This window comes from Ranitomeya variabilis, chromosome 4, assembly GCF_051348905.1.
Source record: "Ranitomeya variabilis isolate aRanVar5 chromosome 4, aRanVar5.hap1, whole genome shotgun sequence".
NCBI classification, from domain to species: domain Eukaryota; kingdom Metazoa; phylum Chordata; class Amphibia; order Anura; family Dendrobatidae; genus Ranitomeya; species Ranitomeya variabilis.
Window position 1 is genome coordinate 411,988,343 of NC_135235.1, and position 21,126 is coordinate 412,009,468.

At 41.5% G+C, this 21,126-nt stretch overlaps 1 protein-coding gene across 2 annotated transcripts in view; it reads left to right on the top strand.

Moving 5' to 3' along the window:
• LOC143765009 (uncharacterized) overlaps window positions 1-15,240 on the top strand; it is a 34,900-nt gene extending 19,660 nt beyond the window's left edge. For both annotated transcript variants that reach the window (XM_077251215.1, XM_077251214.1), the window contains exons 2-7: window positions 1,530-1,612; window positions 1,748-1,936; window positions 2,022-2,145; window positions 7,968-8,065; window positions 11,357-11,465; window positions 11,997-15,240. In XM_077251215.1, coding sequence (XP_077107330.1) covers window positions 1,541-1,612; window positions 1,748-1,936; window positions 2,022-2,145; window positions 7,968-8,065; window positions 11,357-11,465; window positions 11,997-13,102 — 1,698 coding nt within the window. In that variant the 5' untranslated portion in view covers window positions 1,530-1,540 and the 3' untranslated portion in view covers window positions 13,103-15,240. The remainder of the gene's footprint in view (window positions 1-1,529; window positions 1,613-1,747; window positions 1,937-2,021; window positions 2,146-7,967; window positions 8,066-11,356; window positions 11,466-11,996) is intronic.
• The last annotated feature ends 5,886 nt before the right edge of the window (window positions 15,241-21,126 follow it).

The window sequence follows — 21,126 nt, forward strand, 5'->3', positions numbered from 1 at the left end:
GTATATAGAGCGACTGTACTGTCCTACATTGTCTACATTGATATTAAGTGCAGAATCTATGTGGAAAATCCTTAATACAATAAGACAATGTGGTTTTGTGTATATGACAGGTAGCTCCATTATCAGGTGTGTATAATACAGAGCTGATAGTCCTACTGAATAGACTGTTAGAATTTGTATTATGGCAAGAAAAAAGCAGCTAAGTAAAGAAAAACGAGTGGCCATCATTACTTTAAGAAATTAAGATCAGTCAGTCCAAAAAATTGGGCAAACTTTGAAAGTGTCCCCAAGTGCAGTTGCAAAAACCATCAAGCACTACAAAGAAACTGGCTCACATGAGGACCGCCCCAGGAAAGGAAGACCAAGAGTCACCTCTGCTTCTGAGGATAAGTTTATCCGAGTCACCAGCCTCAGAAATCGCAGGTTAATAGCAGCTCAGATTAGAGGCCAGGTCAATGCCACACAGAGTTCTAGCAGCAGACACATCTCTACAACAACTGTTAAGAGGAGACTTTGTGCAGCAGGCCTTTATGGTAAAATAGCTGCTAGGAAACCAGTGCTAAGGACAGGCAACAAGCAGAAGAGACTTGTTTGGGCTAAAGAACACAAGGAATGGACATTAGACCAGTGGAAATCTGTGCTTTATTCTGATAAGTCCAAATTTGAGATCTTTGGTTCCAACCACCGTGTCTTTGTGCGACTCAGAAAAGGTGAACAGATGGACTCTACATGCCTGGTTCCCATCGTGAAGCATGGAGGAGGAGGTGTGATGGTGTGGGGGTGCTTTGCTGGTGACACTGTAGGGGATTTATTCAAAATTGAAGGCATACTGAACCAGCATGGCTACCACAGCATCTTGCAGCGGCATGCTATTCCATCCGGTTTGCGTTTAGTTGGACCATCATTTATTTTTCAACAGGACAATGACCCCAAACACACCTCCAGGCTGTGTAAGGGCTATTTGACCAAGAAGGAGGGTGATGGGGTGCTACTCCAGATGACCTGAACCCAATTGAGATGGTTTGGGGTGAGCTGGACCGCAGAGTGAAGGCAAAAGAGCCAACAAGTGCTAAGCATCTCTGGGATCTCCTTCAAGATTATTGGGTTGGAAGACCATTCCCGGTGACTACCTCTTGAAGCTCATCAAGAGAATGCCAAGAGTGTGCAAAGCAGTCATCAAAGCAAAAGGTGGCTACTTTGAAGAACCTAGAATATAAGACATATTTTCAGTTGTTTCAAACTTTTTTGTTAAGTATATAATTCCACATGTGTTAATTCATAGTTTTGATGCCTTCAGTGTGAATTTACAATTTTCATAGTCATGAAAATACAAAAATATCTTTAAATGAGAAGGTGTGTCCAAACTTTTGCTCTGTACTGTATATGACAGGCAGCCCCATTATCGGGTGTGTATATATGAGAGGCAGGTATTACAACTTACTTTTATACATTGCATGCTCAGCACTATGGATGGATCCTTTTTATATTTAAATTTCTTCCTTGTAAAATATCTGTTCATTCCCTACAAGATGCACTAAGGATGGATGAAGAAAGAAGCAAGATGAAGTTATTACATCTCAGCCTGGACCTCATCTACCTGCTAACAGGAATGGTAAGAAAATCAGGGAATAATACCACATTATATCCCATTTTGACTACTTAAAAAACAGGGACATAATAACTACAGAAGTGATGGATTCCGGAGATGTATATTGTGATATTTAGCAGTATCTCCCTGCACGCACAGGACTACACATTAGTAAAGAAGATTCCCGAAAATTGTGTGACCTCCAGCAGATGTTCTCGTGTGTCAGGAGAATTGAGCAGGACCCACAGCCCCATCATGGAGCCTCCACTTCTCTCTCTTATACATGAGTACAATGATCAGAAGATCCTGGATCTCGTCAACAAGATGATTGAGCTGCTGACTGGAGAGGTGAGCGCTGCTGGGAATGCTGGGGCATTATACAGTAACACAAGGGAAGATGTGTCTGGATGATGACTGTATCACTGTGTGTCAGGTTCCTATAAGGTGTCAGGATGTCACTGTCCATTTCTCCATGGAGGAGTGGGAGTATATAGAAGGACACAAGGATCTGTACAAGGATGTCATGATGGAGGACCAGCAGCCTCCAACATCACCGGGTAAGAGGAAGCTTCAGTGTAAAGTGTGATTCGATATGAGAGGTCTCTACATGGGAAAATGATACAATTCTAGTTAAGAATGAATGCAGTCTTACCAATTAATGGTTCTTTTCTGAGATAAACAATAATGAATACAGCAGTAAAGGCCCCGTCTCACATAGCGATTTACCAACGATCACGACCAGCGATACGACCTGGCCGTGATCGTTGGTAAGTCGCTGTGTGGTCGCTGGGGAGCTGTCACACAGACAGCTCTCTCCAGCGACCAACGATCAGGGGAACGACTTCGGCATCGTTGAAACTGTCTTCAACGATGCCGAAGTCCCCCTGCAGCACCCGGGTAACCAGGGTAAACATCGGGTTACTAAGCGCAGGGCCGCGCTTAGTAACCCGATGTTTACCCTGGTTACCAAAAAAAACAAACAGTACATACTCGCCTTTCGGTGTCCGTCAGGTCCCTTGCCGTCTGCTTCCCGCTCTGACTGAGCCGCCGTACAGTGAGAGCAGAGCGCAGCGGTAACGTCACCGCTGTGATCTGCTTTCACTTTCACTTTGCGGCGCTCAGTCAGAGCAGGAAGCAGATGGCAAGGGACCTGACGGACATCAGATGGTGAGTATGTACTGTTTGTTTTTTTTTTACATTTACGCTGGTAACCAGGGTAAACATCGGGTTACTAAGCGCGGCTCTGCGCTTAGTAACCCGATGTTTACCCTGGTTACCAGTGAAGACATCGCTGGATCGGTGTCACACACACCGATTCAGCGATGTCAGCGGGACCTCAACGACCAAAAAAAGGTCCAGGCCATTCCGACACGACCAGCGATCTCACAGCAGGGGCCTGATCGCTGGTACGTGTCACACATAGCGAGATCGCTACTGAGGTCGCTGTTGCGTCACAAAACTAGTGACTCAGCAGCGATCTCGCTATGTGAGACGGGGCCTTAAGACCACCAGTAACAAGTACTAATTCACAGAGTGGGCCCTTATTAAGTCACAATCTTTCTTAAATATCCCTTAATGGGGATAAGTTTTTTCAACCTTGTGCTAAGTTAGATTATTAAAATGAACTGTTACCTTCTGTTGCTCCAGGAACATCTCAACAGTCTTTCCTTCGGGCTTTACAGTGAAGTCGTCACAACTGCATTACACATGACCACTTCAGCCAATCACTGAGCTCAGCCTGTCATGCTATCTACACTGACAAGCAAATAGGCTGGAAAAAAGCTAAAGCTCCCTAAAATCCAAACAACAACACAGCTGTCATTGTTCTGATACCTGATCACTCAGGATCCACTGGTTCAAATACAAAACGTTCCTCTGATGAACCAAAATTATTGAGGTATAAATGGACTAGAAGACATGGAGCTGGGGCTACCTTTTTGAGCAGTATCATAGCCTTTATGCAGGGACTGTTATGACTGCTCATATTATTCTGCATATTCATTCTAGTCAAGGTGTCCTGCCATGTGGAGTTGCTAGCCTATTTATAATGACTTAGGGACCATTTGATCTAGCAGTTTTCACCAGAATTGTGGTGTAAAATTGCTTGATGCATCAAAAAAATTTAGGCAAAAATTTGGTGACTTTTGGCCAGCTCCACTCACCTTTTGAACATTTTGGGTGAGTCCAGACTAAGTGTGGCCAAGCACCCATGGCAAATGCACCATAATATATGCTACAAAGGTTGGCATAAATTAAAAAAGAAATGTCATCATCCCCTGACTAGAGTGCATTCCTGGTGGTGACACATGATGCACATGACGTTGACGGATGCACCAAATTCATTAAAGTGATGCACGCTCCTTAATGAATTTGGCACATGTTACCCGATGCTTCCTTCATTAAAGGGAATCTGTTATTGGGTCAAACCTCCTAAGCCGTCTATATGGTCATGTGGGACATAGGAAGCTGAATAAAGCGATACCTTGATGTCTGCGATCCGATGTCTTAGGCTGGGGTCACACATGGCGTAAGACAATACGCCACGTATTATACGTCCGTACTACGGCCGTAATACGGAGAAATGTCCCCAAAATATTGATCCGTAGTCAGGGTGTTTCAGCGTATTTTGCGCATGGCATCCTCCGTATGTAATCCGTATGGCATCCGTACTGCGAGATTTTCGCGCAGGCTTGCAAAACCGACATCTAATGGATTTATGTGCTCAAATGTTAGGGAAAACATATATACAGTATATATATATATATATGTCATTGAGACACATATATATATATTCTGTATTTAGATTTCATTCAGCGCGATATCTGTGAACAGCCGCTAATTCAATTGCCGGCTTTTCATTTCTCCTGCACAAACCCGACAGGATATGAGACATGGTTTACATACAGTAAACCATCTCATATCCCCTTTTTTTTTGCATATTCCACATTACTAATGTTAGTAGTGTGTATGTGCAAAATTTCAGCGCTGTAGCTGCTGAAATAAAGGGTTAAATGGCGGAAAAAATTGGCGTGGGCTCCCGCGCAATTTTCTCCGCCAGAGTGGTAAAGCCAGTGACTGAGGGCAGATATTAATAGCCAGGAGAGGGTCCATGGTTATTGGCCCCCCCGTGGCTAAAAACATCTGCCCCCAGCCACCCCAGAAAAGGCACATCTGGAAGATGCGCCAATTCTGGCACTTGGCCACTCTCTTCCCACTCCCTGTAGCGGTGGGATATGGGGTAATGAAGGGTTAATGCCACCTTGCTATTGTAAGGTGACATTAAGCCAGATTAATAATGGAGAGGCGTCAATTATGACACCTATCCATTATTAATCCAATTGTAGGAAAGGGTTAAAAAACACACACACACATGATTACAAAGTAGTTTAATGAAATAAACACAGCGGTTGTTGTAATAATTTATTGTTCTCCCATTCCATTTCCAGGACCTCGCTTGGCAACATAATAAACGCACAAGATACATACCTTCTGCTGTCAGATCTCATCCCACGAAGTAATCCATCTGAAGGGGTTAACTAATATTACAGGCAGGAGCCCTGCAAATGCAGCTGTGCTCCGTGCTTGTAATCCCCGGGGAATGAATGAAATGTAGGTCATTGACCTACATTTCCTTCAGTCGCGGTGATGCGCCCCCTGGTGGATGTCCTCATATGACCTGGAGCGTGGGAAAAAGTTCCCAGGCTGCAGTTCATGAGAACATCCAGCAGGGGCGCATCACCGCGACTGAAGGAAATGTAGGTCAATGACCTACATTTCATTCATTCGCTGGGGATTACAAGCACGGAGCACAGCTGCATTTGCAGGGCTCCTGCCTGTAATATTAGTTAACCCCTTCAGATGGATTACTTCGTGGGACGAGATCTGACAGCAGAAGGTATGTATCTTGTGCGTTTATTATGTTGCCAAGCGAGGTCCTGGAAATGGAATGGGAGAACAATAAATTATTACAACAACCGCTGTGTTTATTTCATTAAACTACTTTGTAATCATGTGTGTGTGTGTTTTTTAACCCTTTCCTACAATTGGATTAATAATGGATAGGTGTCATAATTGACGCCTCTCCATTATTAATCTGGCTTAATGTCACCTTACAATAGCAAGGTGGCATTAACCCTTCATTACCCCATATCCCACCGCTACAGGGAGTGGGAAGAGAGTGGCCAAGTGCCAGAATTGGCGCATCTTCCAGATGTGCCTTTTCTGGGGTGGCTGGGGGCAGATGTTTTTAGCCACGGGGGGGCCAATAACCATGGACCCTCTCCTGGCTATTAATATCTGCCCTCAGTCACTGGCTTTACCACTCTGGCGGAGAAAATTGCGCGGGAGCCCACGCCAATTTTTTCCGCCATTTAACCCTTTATTTCAGCAGCTACAGCGCTGAAATTTTGCACATACACACTACTAACATTAGTAGTGTGGAATATGCAACAAAAAAGGGGATATGAGATGGTTTACTGTATGAAAACCATGTCTCATATCCTGTCGGGTTTGTGCAGGAGAAATGAAAAGCCGGCAATTGAATTACCGACTTTTCACTAACAGCGCTGCGTATTTCTCGCAAGTCACACTGCAGGTCCGTGTGGAATCCGTATTTTTCGCGCCCCCATAGACTTTCATTGGCGTATTATTTGCGCAGTACGCTGACAAACGCAGCATGCTGCGATTTTGTACGGCCGTAGAAAGCCGTATAATACTGAACCGTAATATACGGCTAATAGGAGCAGCCCCATTGAGAATAATTGTGCCGTATGTAATGCGAGTTTTACGGACGTAGTTTCTGCGCTCTTACGTCCGTAAAACTCGCATGTGTGACCCCAGCCTTATTCCAGAGATATACACATTTTTCTTAATCTGTGAGTTGATAAGATCTATGGGCTGTGCACAAATCTCCCTGAGAATCTGCCTTCAGAGAATATTTTAAATGACGAGCATTATCAGAGCAGACATGTAATGACTGACAGTCTTCTCTCTTGATCTATATGTCTCACACTGGTGACTCCTTTTTTCATGTAAAATAAGCTCTGGAGGCAGAGTCTCATTCAGATCTCTGTCTGGCCCATAGATCTTATTAGCTGCCTTACAAATAAGAAAAATGTGGATGTCTTTATAATAAGACATTGGATCGCAGATATCAAGGGATCTCTTTATTCAGTTTTCTATGACCTACATGTCCATATAGATGTCTTAGGGGTGTTGATCTTTAAGCTTGGCATACAAAACACTAGTCTTGATGATTCGGAGCCATATTCGTTTGGTGACATCAACTATCCCATGGGTTAAAGATATTTGATGGTTAACCTCTTCACCTAAGGATACAATTTCCCATTATCTATTTGATACCCCATTAAGTAAATATGTCACTGAGCATTTCTTATTATGTGATCAGTGACCTTTTGTTGCCCATTTGTGTTTTTTTTTATATTATCTGAATATATAGGTGTTGTTTGGATTTTACTGCATATTTAATTAAGACTCCTACTTTTTTTATACGAGTTCTTTTATCTGCATGGAATTACAGTGGACACATAAAGTCTACATGCCTGTTAAAATGCCAGGTTTTTATCATGTGAAATCATAACGAAGAATCATTCCAGATTTTTTTCCACCGTATTGTCCCCCACAATCTGAACAAATCCATTGAGAAAGTGAAGTATTTTCGGTTACAAAAAGAAAAAGAGCTAAAACAATGTGGTTGCATAAATATGCACAGCCTTAAACTATAGCAGTGTGCTGCTGGAATAAAGTGTCTTCAAGCAAGTAATTAAAGATTTTTTTTTATTGTCAACGCATTTCGGCATCGGACAAGCATTTTTCTCAAGACTGAAAAAACAAATTTGTTTAATTAATTGCCACTTTACTGAAGAAATTGAGGCTCTCCAATCAAAGTTTTTTCCATTTTTACAATCTTTGATAATTTGTAGAGGGGAGAACATAGGTGGGTGGTCTTTTTCATTTCCTTTCTGGTATTTGCTTGGCAGGGTTGCCAGAGGAATCTGATGGGGGCAGAGCATTTTACTTGTGACCTGGTTAAGTCCTTCATCTGAATATTTAGCAGAAATTATATATATATAAAGAATGTTCAGCACAAAACTCGGTTTTGACACTTCAGTTCCTTAGATTTGGGTCTATGATTGGCAATGCGAAAACGCAATGTATCATGACACAAATGATTTTACATGACAAGAATCATTCATATCTTGGGAAACATCTATTTTCGAATGTCTCCTTCCTTGCAAGTGTCCCAATTGATCACTATGGGGAAAATCTAAGGCCACTCTTTGTGACAGATGATGATCCCTTCTTTCTTGTAAACGATCTTGGCTTTGACAATCACTTGTAAATAATGAGTTTCCTACAGATGTATCCAGTTGGAGAAATCAACCAAGATGTTCTAGCCCTCTGTATTCCCAGGATTGTCCAGAAGAACCAAACTACGATGACCTACAGGATCATCAGGTAGATGGAGCTAACGTCTGTGTGGATTATTTGTTCAAATTTCGCTCACTAAATCTAGTGGGACTATCTATGGGGGGAAATAGACTCTGCGACCCCTGCTAATGAAACAAATTTGGTCAGCATAGGCTGATTTGATTAAATTAATGGGAGAAGACCTTTCCATTTAGGTCTGTGGGAGATTACGGTAACACCCAAGCAAGCAGCTCTGCCATACTTACCAAAGACTTTAAAGGGGTTCTCCCAAGAAATGAAAACAATAACTTCTTTGATTAGCAAATCTCACTGTGAATATACTATGATAATAGGATGATAATAGGACATGTGCCTGGTAATATTCCCTGTTGAATGCTCTGCTGCTGTTACATGGAGATAGTTTAACACTACATGGAATGTACAGCGGGTGAAACAAGTATTGAACATGTCACCAATTTTCTAAGTGCACTTTTTTTTCTCAGACATCCCACTGACCTATAGAGTTGCATTGATCTATGTACTCTTCAGTTTTAAAAACAGATCAGTGTCTCCAATCCATGAGACTCAGAACATGTCAAATTACCATCCATTATGCAGATAAAATTCGACCATTAAAGTCTATGGGGATCCGTATTAAACGGATGACCCAAGACATTCTTTGTACTTCAGAGTTCCATTCCAGTTTCATCCATTTTTAACTGATCCATTACTAAGAGTCAATCGATAAAAAGTTCAGTCTACCAGCTTCATTGAAATGGCAGATCTGAAAAAAACTGATGCAACAAGCACTCTGCAATCTTACCCATTTAAAGGGAATTTGTCAGGTCATTTTTGCGTACCCTACTAATGGTATCCTGAAATAGGGCTTGGCAGCCCTTTCAGGATATGTAACTTTTATTAATGTATGTTACCCCATTGTGGTGCTGTAAGCCCCTGAACATTCGCACGCCGGCTAGTCAAACATTTGTTAATGCCAAATGAATATTCACTCCTTCCCCCACCCATAATCTTGCCCAACTCTTTGAACCGGCGTCAGCGATTCAGTCAGACTGCCATATGGCCGAGAATTGCATTGCAAACCTCAGACTGGCCGCTTGCTCTCCTGACCCGAGCATAACAGTTGCATAGAAATACATGTTGTCATGCTAAGGTCAGGAGAGCAGACGGCCAGTCCGTGGATTGTGATGCGATCCTTGGGCAAGTAATATGGCAGTCTGACTGAACCTAATCAGTGACGACGGCTCAGAGGGGTGGACGGGATTATGGGTGAGGGAACGGGTGAATATTCATTTGGTATTTACATATGTTTGGCTAGATGGCAACCTTGATAGCATGTATTACTATGCAGTTGTCACGATCAGGTTAGGAGAGAAGATGGCCAGGCCGAGGATTGTGATGCGATCCTTAGGCAAACGGCAGTCTTACTGAATCACTGACACTGGCTCAGGGGTGGAGGGAATTATGGGCAGGAGAAGGGATAAATATTAATTTGGCATTATCATACATGTGTCTAGCCCGTGTGCAACCATAAACTTTCAGGGCCTTACAGCAACACAACGGGGTAGCGTACATCAATAAAACTTACATATTCTCAAAGAGCTGTGAAAGCCCTATTTCAGGATACTATTAGTAGGGTATGCAAAAATGACCTGTCAGATTTAAGGAGCTGAGACAACCCCTTGAAGTCCTACTCTGTAAATAAGAGAGTAATACATACACATTTTTTGTACATATTTCTAAAGGCATCTAACAGTTAACAGTTCTTGGGAGAGTAAAAAGAGATGTTTGGATTCCTTTAATAGTAAATAGATAAACTGACCGAACAATATATATATATATAAATAGTTTGTAGCCAAAAAAAGTCAAATATAAAATAGGTCAATGGCCAAACTCATCTGTGCTAAAAAATAGGAAAATGTGAAATATGTGAAGTGTGAATAGCATACTGGCTTATGAACTTAATGAACAAACACATGAGATTTTTAGCACAAGATTTGCAAAAATTGTGAGCCCATTCACCAAAACGTCAAGGTAATCTCAGATCGAATGGGTAACTACACTGACTCTCTGGTGTGAACACTTACCTATGGTTTCTGAGCTGAATGCCTAATGTGAACACTTACTTGTGGCTAATGAAAGGGTAAAGCCATTTATATAGGAGGCTCAGAACCAATAGTGTTGAGATGTAATTAAAACATGGAGAAGGGCAGGGCGTTCAAGTCAGAAAATAATATATAGTAAATAGATCAACTGACCGAACAATATATATATATATATAAATAGTTTGTAGCCAAAAAAAGTCAAATATAAAATAGGTCAATGGCCAAACTCATCTGTGCTAAAAAATAGGAAAATGTGAAATATGTGAAGTGTGAATAGCATACTGGCTTATGAACTTAATGAACAAACACATGAGATTTTTAGCACAAGATTTGCAAAAATTGTGAGCCCATTCACCAAAACGTCAAGGTGAATCCACGGGCCAGTCCGTGGATTGTGATGCGATCCTTGGGCAAGTAATATGGCAGTCTGACTGAACCTAATCAGTGACGACGGCTCAGAGGGGTGGACGGGATTATGGGTGAGGGAACGGGTGAATATTCATTTGGTATTTACATATGTTTGGCTAGATGGCAACCTTGATAGCATGTATTACTATGCAGTTGTCACGATCAGGTTAGGAGAGAAGATGGCCAGGCCGAGGATTGTGATGCGATCCTTAGGCAAACGGCAGTCTTACTGAATCACTGACACTGGCTCAGGGGTGGAGGGAATTATGGGCAGGAGAAGGGATAAATATTAATTTGGCATTATCATACATGTGTCTAGCCCGTGTGCAACCATAAACTTTCAGGGCCTTACAGCAACACAACGGGGTAGCGTACATCAATAAAACTTACATATTCTCAAAGAGCTGCGAAAGCCCTATTTCAGGATACTATTAGTAGGGTATGCAAAAATGACCTGTCAGATTTAAGGAGCTGAGACAACCCCTTGAAGTTCTACTCTGTAAATAAGAGAGGAATACATACACATTTTTTGTACATATTTCTAAAGGCATCTAACAGTTAACAGTTCTTGGGAGAGTAAAAAGAGATGTTTGGATTCCTTTAAGATCTGTCTTGATTTGGAGGCACTGTTGAGGTTGCAGAGGCCTTTTTAAGTTATCACTTCCTGTTGCGATTGCCTGGTGGGAGAAGGATAATCTACTATCTATGACTGTTTTATTTCATATATGTCTTATGACACTACAAACCTTTCTTTTTTGCATAAAAATAAATTAATATCATTTCTTATTTGGTTTGCATGTGGAATCAGGATGAAGATCTTCTAAACCTTAAAATTAAAATTATTGAAGAAGAAGAAATTAATTTAAGTAGTGATCACACATGTAAGGAAGAGAACATTCCTGTTGAAATTAGCCCAGGTGAGTAAAAATAAGAGAATACCTGAAAAAAAAATCACTTTCTCTCCTTGTAACAATTACTAGCTAGCCATAGCTTTAGGCCAGGGTCACACGTGTGAGAAAATCGCACGAGTCTTGCATCTCAATACCCGGCACTGTAGAAATACATGCAGCCGCACGCTCCGGTCCCGAGTGCCGGCGGCAGTGCCGCGTATTGAGATGCGAGACCCGTGCGAGTTTCTCACGTGTGACCCCGGCCTTTTAACAAAGCTTCATAGGAGCAGTGTTTTTGGATACATATTCTTGCTAGAGCAGCAGTTCAAAGCATCTTCAGAAAGAGAATGGACTATGCAGTTAAAACAGCGGGTTTAACTTAATGTTTATAAGAGAAGGAAGCAAAATAAGGTAAGTATGTTACAAATATGTATAACTTTCAAAACACTGATCAATAATTAAGTTTTAAAAAAATGAAGTTACTCCTTAACAAATGTACAGTACTTGAAGCTTTATGTGAGGAATATGAGAAAATTAAGCTACTCTCCTCCTTTCCAGATGGCCACAACAAGGACTTGGGACAAAGTCTCTTTTCCTCCACAACCTGTGAAGAAAATGAAAATAATCACTATAAATGTTTAGGGTGTGGGAAATGGTTTAAACAGAGATTAGATCAGAAAACTCTCACAGAAGAGACACATTTTCGATGTTCACAATGTAGGAAACATTCTAAGCAGAAATCAGGTCTTGCTGAGCATCAGAAAATTCACACAGGAGAGAAACCATTTTCATGTTTGGATTTTGGCCAAGATTTTGCCAAGAAATCATGTCGTGTAGAACATAAGAAAAATGATAAAGGTGAAAAACTGTTTTCATGTTCAGAATGTGGGAAATGTTTTACAAAGAAGTCAAATTTAGTTCAACATCAGATCATCCATACAGGAAAGAAGCCATTTTCATGTTCCAAATGTGGAAAATGTTTCACCAAGAAATATGGTTTGGTTAACCATTATTGGGTTCACACAGGGGAGAAGCCATTTTCATGTCCTGAATGTGGAAAATCATTTACCCAGAAATCAGATCTTGTCAAACATCATAGAAGTCACACAGGGGAGAGGCCGTTTTCATGTTCAGAATGTGGAAAAAGTTTTACTCAGAAATCAGATCTTTATAAACATCAGAAAATTCACACAGGAGAGAAGCCATTTTCATGTTCAGAATGTGAGAAATGTTTTACCAAGAAATCCGATCTTATTAAACATCAGAGAATTCACACTGGAGAGAGGCCATTTTCATGTCCTGAATGTGGAAAATCTTTCACCCAGAAATCAGATCTTGTAAAGCATCATAGAAGTCATACAGGGGAAAAGCCATTTCCATGTTCAGAATGCAGTAAACGTTTTGCTCTCAAATCAGGTCTTGTTAAGCATCAGAGAATCCACACAGGAGAGAAGCCATTTCCATGCTCAGAATGTGCTAAATGCTTTGCCAAGAAATCAGCTCTTCTTAAACATCAGAGAATTCACACAGGAGTGAGGCCATTTCCATGTTTGGTATGCGGAAAAAGTTTTACCCAGAAATCTGTACTTCAAAAACATGAGAGAATTCATAAGGTGGTGGCAATTCCTAACATTTCACAGAACAAGAGTCTTCCCAGCACTTGAACTCTTCGATTTGGATAGACTAGCTCTTGATCTTTCACCTGCTATACTTGCATGTTGTCAGAATCCAAGAAAAGTAGTGCACAGAACATTATTTTTTTTATTTGACGTTGCTGTATGAGATTTTTCTTTTGCGGATCAAACTGTACTTTGTGTTATGTTTTTATACATTTACATTAGTGTTTAACTTGTATTCAGTTTTATTTTGAAGAAAAACAATTTTCATAATTTATGCCCTATTATAAATTTGTTAAGCTTTTTAAAAATACCCAATATATGTATCTTATTTAATGCTTATAATACTTTATTTTTTCGTAAAAACAAAAAATAGTGTGCACATGTGTTATTTTATTATTGGGCCTGCATTGTGTCACAGTTTCTCCTTTTATACTCCACAATTACAGGTGATGGTGGCATTCAAAGTGTTAAGTGGCAGAGATCAATAGTTACTCTGATTTCCGCCATTGGGACAGAACTGTACCTTTTTATTACAGCATTAGTCCACTCTCTGTATCATGCTTCATCAAAATATTAGAAAAAATATCTACATTTTTCAAGAAACAATGATACATTTGTCCATAAGCGGGGTTTCCAATTGCAATTGAGTGGGATTAAACATATATTCACAGGGAGGAATTTATCACAAGGGGAATTTTTAAAGGGTCTCTGTCAGAACAAAATAACTGTTCAAAGTACAGGCGCCCGGTGCTTGATGGCGGAGCCAAATATTTATATATACCTTTATCCCCCCACCAGCACCGATCTAGTAATGGCTGCATGCAGGCATCTTGTTACTAATATTTCAGAGAATTTGGACCTAGGAAAATTGTATGCGGATGCCGCCGCATGCGTCGTTTTGACGGTGCGGCATCTGCACGAAAATGCAACATGTTGCGTTCGGCGCAGGTCGTCGCACCGTCAAACGACACAGCGGCATGGCCTGCATACCCAATGTTAAAGATAGGGCGCGCACGCCGCATGCAGCAGTAGGCGGAGCTGAACGAAGAGGCGCGGCAGTGGGCGGGGCTTCACGGAGGAAGTCCGCAGCCCGGATAAACGCTAGTGTGAAACTAGCCTTACTAGAGATGTGCTGATTTTCTGGTCTCTGTTCCATTGTCCAGGTCAGTTGTGCCTGGGAGCTAGATGAGAGGCACGCAAATGTCTTACCCTCCTGCATCCCCGCCTTTCACCAGTCGTGTGTTGTAGCAAGGAGTCAGATTTAATTTACAGCAGTTGACCCAGCGCTGTACATAGATGACATTTGGTATAAAGGTCCACATGCCAGCTTGTACGGTCCAATTAGGGGTTTGTTACTTGGTATTACTTGAATCTTCCTAAAATTTTAGAAATATAGACAGAACATCACTTGTTAATTTTATTTTATTTATTTTTTTTGGTGTGGGATTGCCCTTCAATAAATATTACATCCGTTGACCAGTATTCTATTTTAGGCCATCGTCACATAGTTTTTCTTTACTATTTAGCTTTGTAAAAAGTGCCGTGAATTTCATGTGTTTTTTTTGTGTGGAATTTTCTTAGACCGTTTTCTTATGCATTTTTTACTTGTGGCAAAGTGCAAGAAAAGAAAATCCATAAGAACATCCAGCATTTTGGGAAAAAAAATACCAAGGACCCAAAAAAGCACCAACATTAAAATGTTTAAAGCAAATAATAATAAAGTTTTGAAAAAAAATGTGTACAGAATCCATAAAATGGTAAAAATGTAAAAACTACACATACTACAACGTAAAATACAAAATTATCATATTATTACACCACACTCAAAAAAGGCAGATCTTTAAAAGATAAACCAATAAAACTTGAATTAAAATGTGTTGTCACCTATGGGAGGTGGAGCCGCATATTCATTACTATAATGAGTGGTACCATGTGACCGCTCAGTACAGGAAGAAGCTGCGGCGCCGGGGAACCAGGGACCTGCAGGGACCGTGCCCGGAGCAGGTGAGTATTATTACACAGCCCCCGCTCCCCCTCCCCTGCCGACCCCTGGGTATGACTCGAGTATAAACCGAGAGGGAGACTTGCAGCCCCAAAAAATGGGCTGAAAATCTCGGCTTATACTCAAGTATATATGGTAATTTAGACTTCACTCGTGTTCATTCACTTTCCATGTTATTAATTGATAAAAGATTAATTTTAACACTTCTATTTTTGAAAGCGTTACTTTGCAGCATTTTTTACACACCTGCCTAAAACCTTTGTACAGTATAGTGTATAATATACACCACATCTGCTATATCCTTAAAAAACACATGTAAGTTGCCCTCATGCTGAAAATACATCTCTAATATTGGAGACATAGACTGAAAGTCTCTTGTGGTGCTCGACACCAAAACATTAGCAACAGATCATGCAAAATGGAGCCTCCATGAGTTGGACTTGTTTTTCCAGCACATACCACAGTTGCTCAATAAGATTAAGATCTGGGGAATTTGGAAGTCAACACTTTGAACTGTTATCATGTTTCTCAAACTATTCCTGAACATTTTTTACAGGGTGGTAGTGAACAAAATTCTGTTCAAAGAGGCTTCAGCCATAATGAAATGCTTGAACATATTATTATTATTTATTATTATAGCGCCATTTATTCCATGGCGCTTTACATGTGAGGAGGGGTATACATAATAAAAACAAGTACAATAATCTTAAACAATACAAGTCACAACTGGTACAGGAGGAGAAAGGACCCTGCCCGCGAGGGCTCACAATCTACAAGATATAAAGAAAGACGTAAATAGAACAGATACAAGCAATTCTTTATTGAGGATTTTTAAAAATATAATATGTAAAGCTTATATGCCAATATGATGCATGGTAGTGAGCCAGAGAAAAATTAGTGGCACCACTTTTGTAAAAATAATAACTACGCACAGGTAATTTGATGTTCCCACAATCGTCTGCGAGAGAGATGGATCCATGCTATTACTGGAAAGGAAGACAAAAGCAACTCCAGTTTCCTCCTTCAGGCCTCGCTCACAGGAGTGTATAACACGGCAGAGTGCTATTTGAAGTGTTATCACATAGCACTCGGCCCAGTGTTATACTATGGGGCAGTGCCCATCTGCGATTTTTTTTTATCATGCCGATTAGGCATAAGAAAATAATCTCAGCATGCTATGAGTGCCCCTGATAATCGGATCGCACTCACCAATTTATGTCTATGGGTGCGTGTGAAATATTGGACTGCACTCTGATGTATCCTCACAGAGAAAATGTAGAAATTACGTTCTTCATCTTCTTCACACCTGTGTTGTGATTCTCTAATGTAAGAGAATCGGGTCACACAGGATGAAAATCGGCTCAAACTGATAGAGTTTGATCCGAGTGATATTAATCAGTCCAATTCTCTCACATGAGAGAATTGACGACCGTGTGACACTAGCCTCAATGTGATTTTCAAGTAGGAGTTACCTAAATTTATAATCATCATCATTCTGGTTATATATTCACTCAAGGTCATTTCTTCACTGTGAGGAGAGAAAGACCCCAACCACTACAAGCCAGTGAGAGGGAATAAATTGGGTGCTATCATGGGTTTTGGGAAAATCAAATTACCAGTACTCAATTATAATTTTTCCAATCCCCCATAACAGCACCTAAGAGACATGCTTGGATAGGGAGGGAACACTCCTTGTAAAATCCCAAGAATATCCCAATTCAATGGATAGTGCTTAAAGAGTAACTGTCATTTACATTTTTATTTCATAAATCAATAGTACACATCGAAATCGGAAATTTTGCTTTATATTTTATCAGAGAAATCTGCTTCTTTCTCCTCCAGGATTAATTAATCAATTTTCAAAATCTTCAATTCGTGGATAAAATCTATATTTACTAAACACAGTCTGTCTTTACTTAATACAGATTTTGCTGGTAAATTGAAGATTTTGAAAATTATTACTTAATCCTGGAGAAGAATGAAGCAGATTTCTCTGATAAAATATAAAGCAAAATTGCCGATTTTAATGTGTACTATTGATTTCTGAAATAAAAATTAAAATGTTTTTTTTTTTCAGTGGGTTTTTTTTTGCAGAAAAACCTGATCACTTGGCAGGAAAGAAGATGCAAAAAAAAGCATGTTTTTCTTGCATTTTTTGCTGCGGTTTTGGCATGCTAGATTTGTCTCTTGTGAATGCTGATAAAGTTTAGTGTTGCAGAAAAAAAGTCTATAGAATTAGGTTTTGGCACACAAAAACACAGCAAGACTTGATATCTGCATTCAGGGCCGGTTTTAGACAAAGTGGGGCCCCAAAACCTCACATATTGCACCATCACACATAAACATTTCTACTGTATTTACATGCGCTGAGTTCCGGCCAGTAAACAAGCTTGATCGACAATATTGAAGCCATTTGACGCTTGTTTCCCGGCCTTTTTAGGGTAGGTGCACACGTTCAGTAATTGGCAGCGATTTGGACGCAGCACATGTCCACTGCGACCAAAGCGCTCCCGGCTATTGAACGCAGGTGATTCCTCTTGTGTTCATTGAACCGTGTGGATTCACCATGACCAATACATTGTACAGGTGAAACTTTTTGCGCCTCCGCAAGATAAATAGACATGCTGTGGTCTGGAAAGACGTGCTACAGGTCTGTCTCCACAGGTAAGCCACAGGCGTCGGTGCACGCATAGTGGGCATGGGATTTCTTGAAATCCCATCCACTATGCTGTAACCTCTGGACGCTGCACAAGTACGCAGCGTCCAACCTGCATCGTTTACTGACCATGTACAGCTACCCTTACTCCAGCTGAGGAGGAATGATTGTACAGATAGTCCTCGATACAGTATAATGCAGGTCCCATCTAGTACATATAGTAAAATGCACTCCCCATGGTCCTTGATAAAGTATAATGCAGCCCCCCTTCATAGCGTATACTGCAGCCCACCATCAGAGTATAATGTAGTCCCCTCAAAGAGCATGATGCAGCCCCCACGCACAGTATAATGCAGCCCCCACACACAGTATAATGGAGCCCCCAGAGTATAAAACAGCCCCACATGGAGTATAATACAGCCTCCCACATAGTATAATACAGCCCACCACAAACGCACACAAACAGTATAGTGCAGCCCCTTCAGAGTATAATGCAGCCCCCTAAAAGTATAAGGCAGCCCCCCCATACACAGTATAATGCAGCCCCCCAGAGTATAAAGCAGCCCCCTCAGAGTATAAATCAGCCCCCCACACACACACAGTATAGTGCAGCAGACACACACACCACAGTATTATGCAGCAGACACACACACACAATACTTACCTCTCCTCGTTCCCTCGCTGCTCTGGCTTCTGCAGAGCATTTCAGAGTCACATCAGCTCCACTGCTGGCACAGGATGAGTCAGAGGCAGTGATGGGAGATGAGCAATGTGGGGGGGGGGGGTGTCGGGCCCCTATTACTCAGGAGCCCCATAGCAGCTGCGTGGTGTGCCGCTATTAGCGGCACACCACTGGCAGGGGGCCCCTGGATGAGCGGGGGCCCTAGGCAACTGCCTGGTCTGCCTGCCCCTAACGCCGTCCCTGCCTGCGTTTTTAGTGTGTTTTTTACCACCCATTCATTTCAATGGGTGAAAAATGCTGAAAGAAGTAACATGCTCCAATGTGCAAAAAACATGCAAAGCACAAAATCCTGATGAAAAAAAAAAAACAAGCTGTGTGCAGATTTCTGACATCTTACTGACTTTGCTTGTAGTGTAAAACACAGCTGAAAATTTGCATTAAAAAAACACTGCAAAAATGCCTAGTGTGAACTTAACCTTATTTAGAGATTCTGTATTTGTTAAACCAATTAATCAACGACTAAAGTATTTGGGAACCAGTATGAAAACTTACAATGCTAATGGAAACAGAAGTCAAGTGATACAAGGAAACCGAGTAGGGTTCCAAGTGGGGAGACAGACCCAACAAATACACCTTGTCAAAATTATTTAAAGGAGTTCTCCGAGAAAGTGAATAAAATAAAAAATACATGTAAATATTAAACATTTTACTAAATACCTTTATTCAGGAAAAATTAAGCAAAAAATAGTGCACTGTTAGAATTTTAACTATGTCCGCTGCCATCTATAGCAGCCATCCCAGCTGTGATGTAGTAGGATGGGCTGCCCCCCATCCTGATGTAAGCTGCCCCCCGGCGGTAGTCATGTGAGTGGTCCACCATTTCCATGTTGGGGCAAGCTATAGGAAATTTTGTGTTGTTGGGAGTGTGTGTGTGACATTGTACCTGGATCTACTGCTTCCATTGCACACAGTGCAGTCCCGCTTCAGTTATCCGTTTCATTCAATAAATCAGACCGGTCCATAAAAACAAATGTCCATTTTATATTAGGCCAAACTGGCGAACAGGGGATTACAGGTTATGTATGCTCTAACTCCATCTTCCACAATACACCGGCTCTATTCTTAGAGTTACAGGTTGCACTTTGTTCCCGGCAGCAGATACCACAGGGGGCATGGGGAGATGTTTGATTTGCCTGCGTTTCCTTAGGGGTAGAGTCATACGGGTCCACGTGTAAAGCTATAATCCCGATACCCGGAGCCTTTAGCTAAGACAGTCCCAGGGATGCTAGTGGAGACTAAGCTTCGTTTCTAGTACTCACAGCAGGGTGATACCTTTTCCCAAGGTTTCCCTCTTTCGCTGGACCTACTTTTCCTGGACTTCTAAGCTCTTTTCTCCTTGATGCAGGGGTCCCCACTTTCCTCAGTAACTAGCTTCTTTCCATGCTGAGCCTTTGTAGTTCCAAAACACTGAACCTGTCCTCCCCGTCACCTCCTCTCTTGCACACAGCCTTCTCAGCACTTTGCCCACTGAACCCTGGCTACTTCCTCTATTACTGTAGCCGTCCCACTGGTTCCCCCTGTACGGCCACCCATTCCCCCCTCTCCAGGGACGGCCTTGAGGTTATCCCTCCAAGAACCTGACAAACAAACCGACCATAAGAATAAAATACAGTCATTATATAGCATATGCAAACAATGTAATCACACATTAACTCTGGGTAACTTGCCTAGACACCTGTCCATCCTCTCACACCTGCTAGAGACAGACATCAGATGAAGGCAGTGTCCTTCAGGTATTGTGAACATGCATTCCTCTGTTCACTAATCTGACAGGAGGAGGGACTAAAGCAGAAGATAAATGCTCTCAGGGTATGTGCTCACGTCCGGATTTCTTGCAGAAATTTCCTGAAGAAAACCGGAAATTTTCTGCAAGAAATCCGCATTTTTTTATTTTGCGCTTTTTTTTCCGTTTTTTTCGCGTTTTTTTTAGCATTCTGCAAGCGTAATTAGCTTGCAGAATGCTAAAGTTTTCCAAGCGATCTGTAGCATCGCTTGGAAAACTGACTGACAGGTTGGTCACACTTGTCAAACATACTGTTTGACAAGTGTGACCAACTTTTTACTATAGATGCTGCTTATGCAGCATCTATAGTAAAAGATAGAATTTTTAAAAATAATAAAAAAAATAAAAAAATGGTTATACTCACCTGCAGACAGCCAATCTCCTCAGCGGCGTCCGTTCCTATAGATGCCGGTGTGGTTCAGGACCTTCGATGACGTCGAGGCTTGTGATTGGTCGCGCGAGTCAGATGAGCGGTCACGCGACCAATCACAAGACAGGGACGTCATCACAGGTCCTGAACCACACAATCTATAGGAACGGAAGAGAGAGCATGCACCGGAGAGGCGGGAACACTCCGGGGTACATCAGAGGGTGAGTATATGACTGTTTTTTATTTAAATTTTTTTCTTTTTACCAATTATACGGTGCCCAGTCCGTGGAGGAGAGTCTCCTCTCCTCCACCCTGGGTACCAACCGCACATGATCTGCTTACTTCCCGCATGGTGTGCACAGCCCCGTGCGGAAAGTAAGCAGATCAATGGACTCCTAGGTGTGCGGAATCCCCGCAATTCCGCATTTTTAACCCCTTCACCCCCAAGGGTGGTTTGCACGTTAATGACCGGGCCAATTTTTACAATTCTGACCACTGTCCCTTTATGAGGTTATA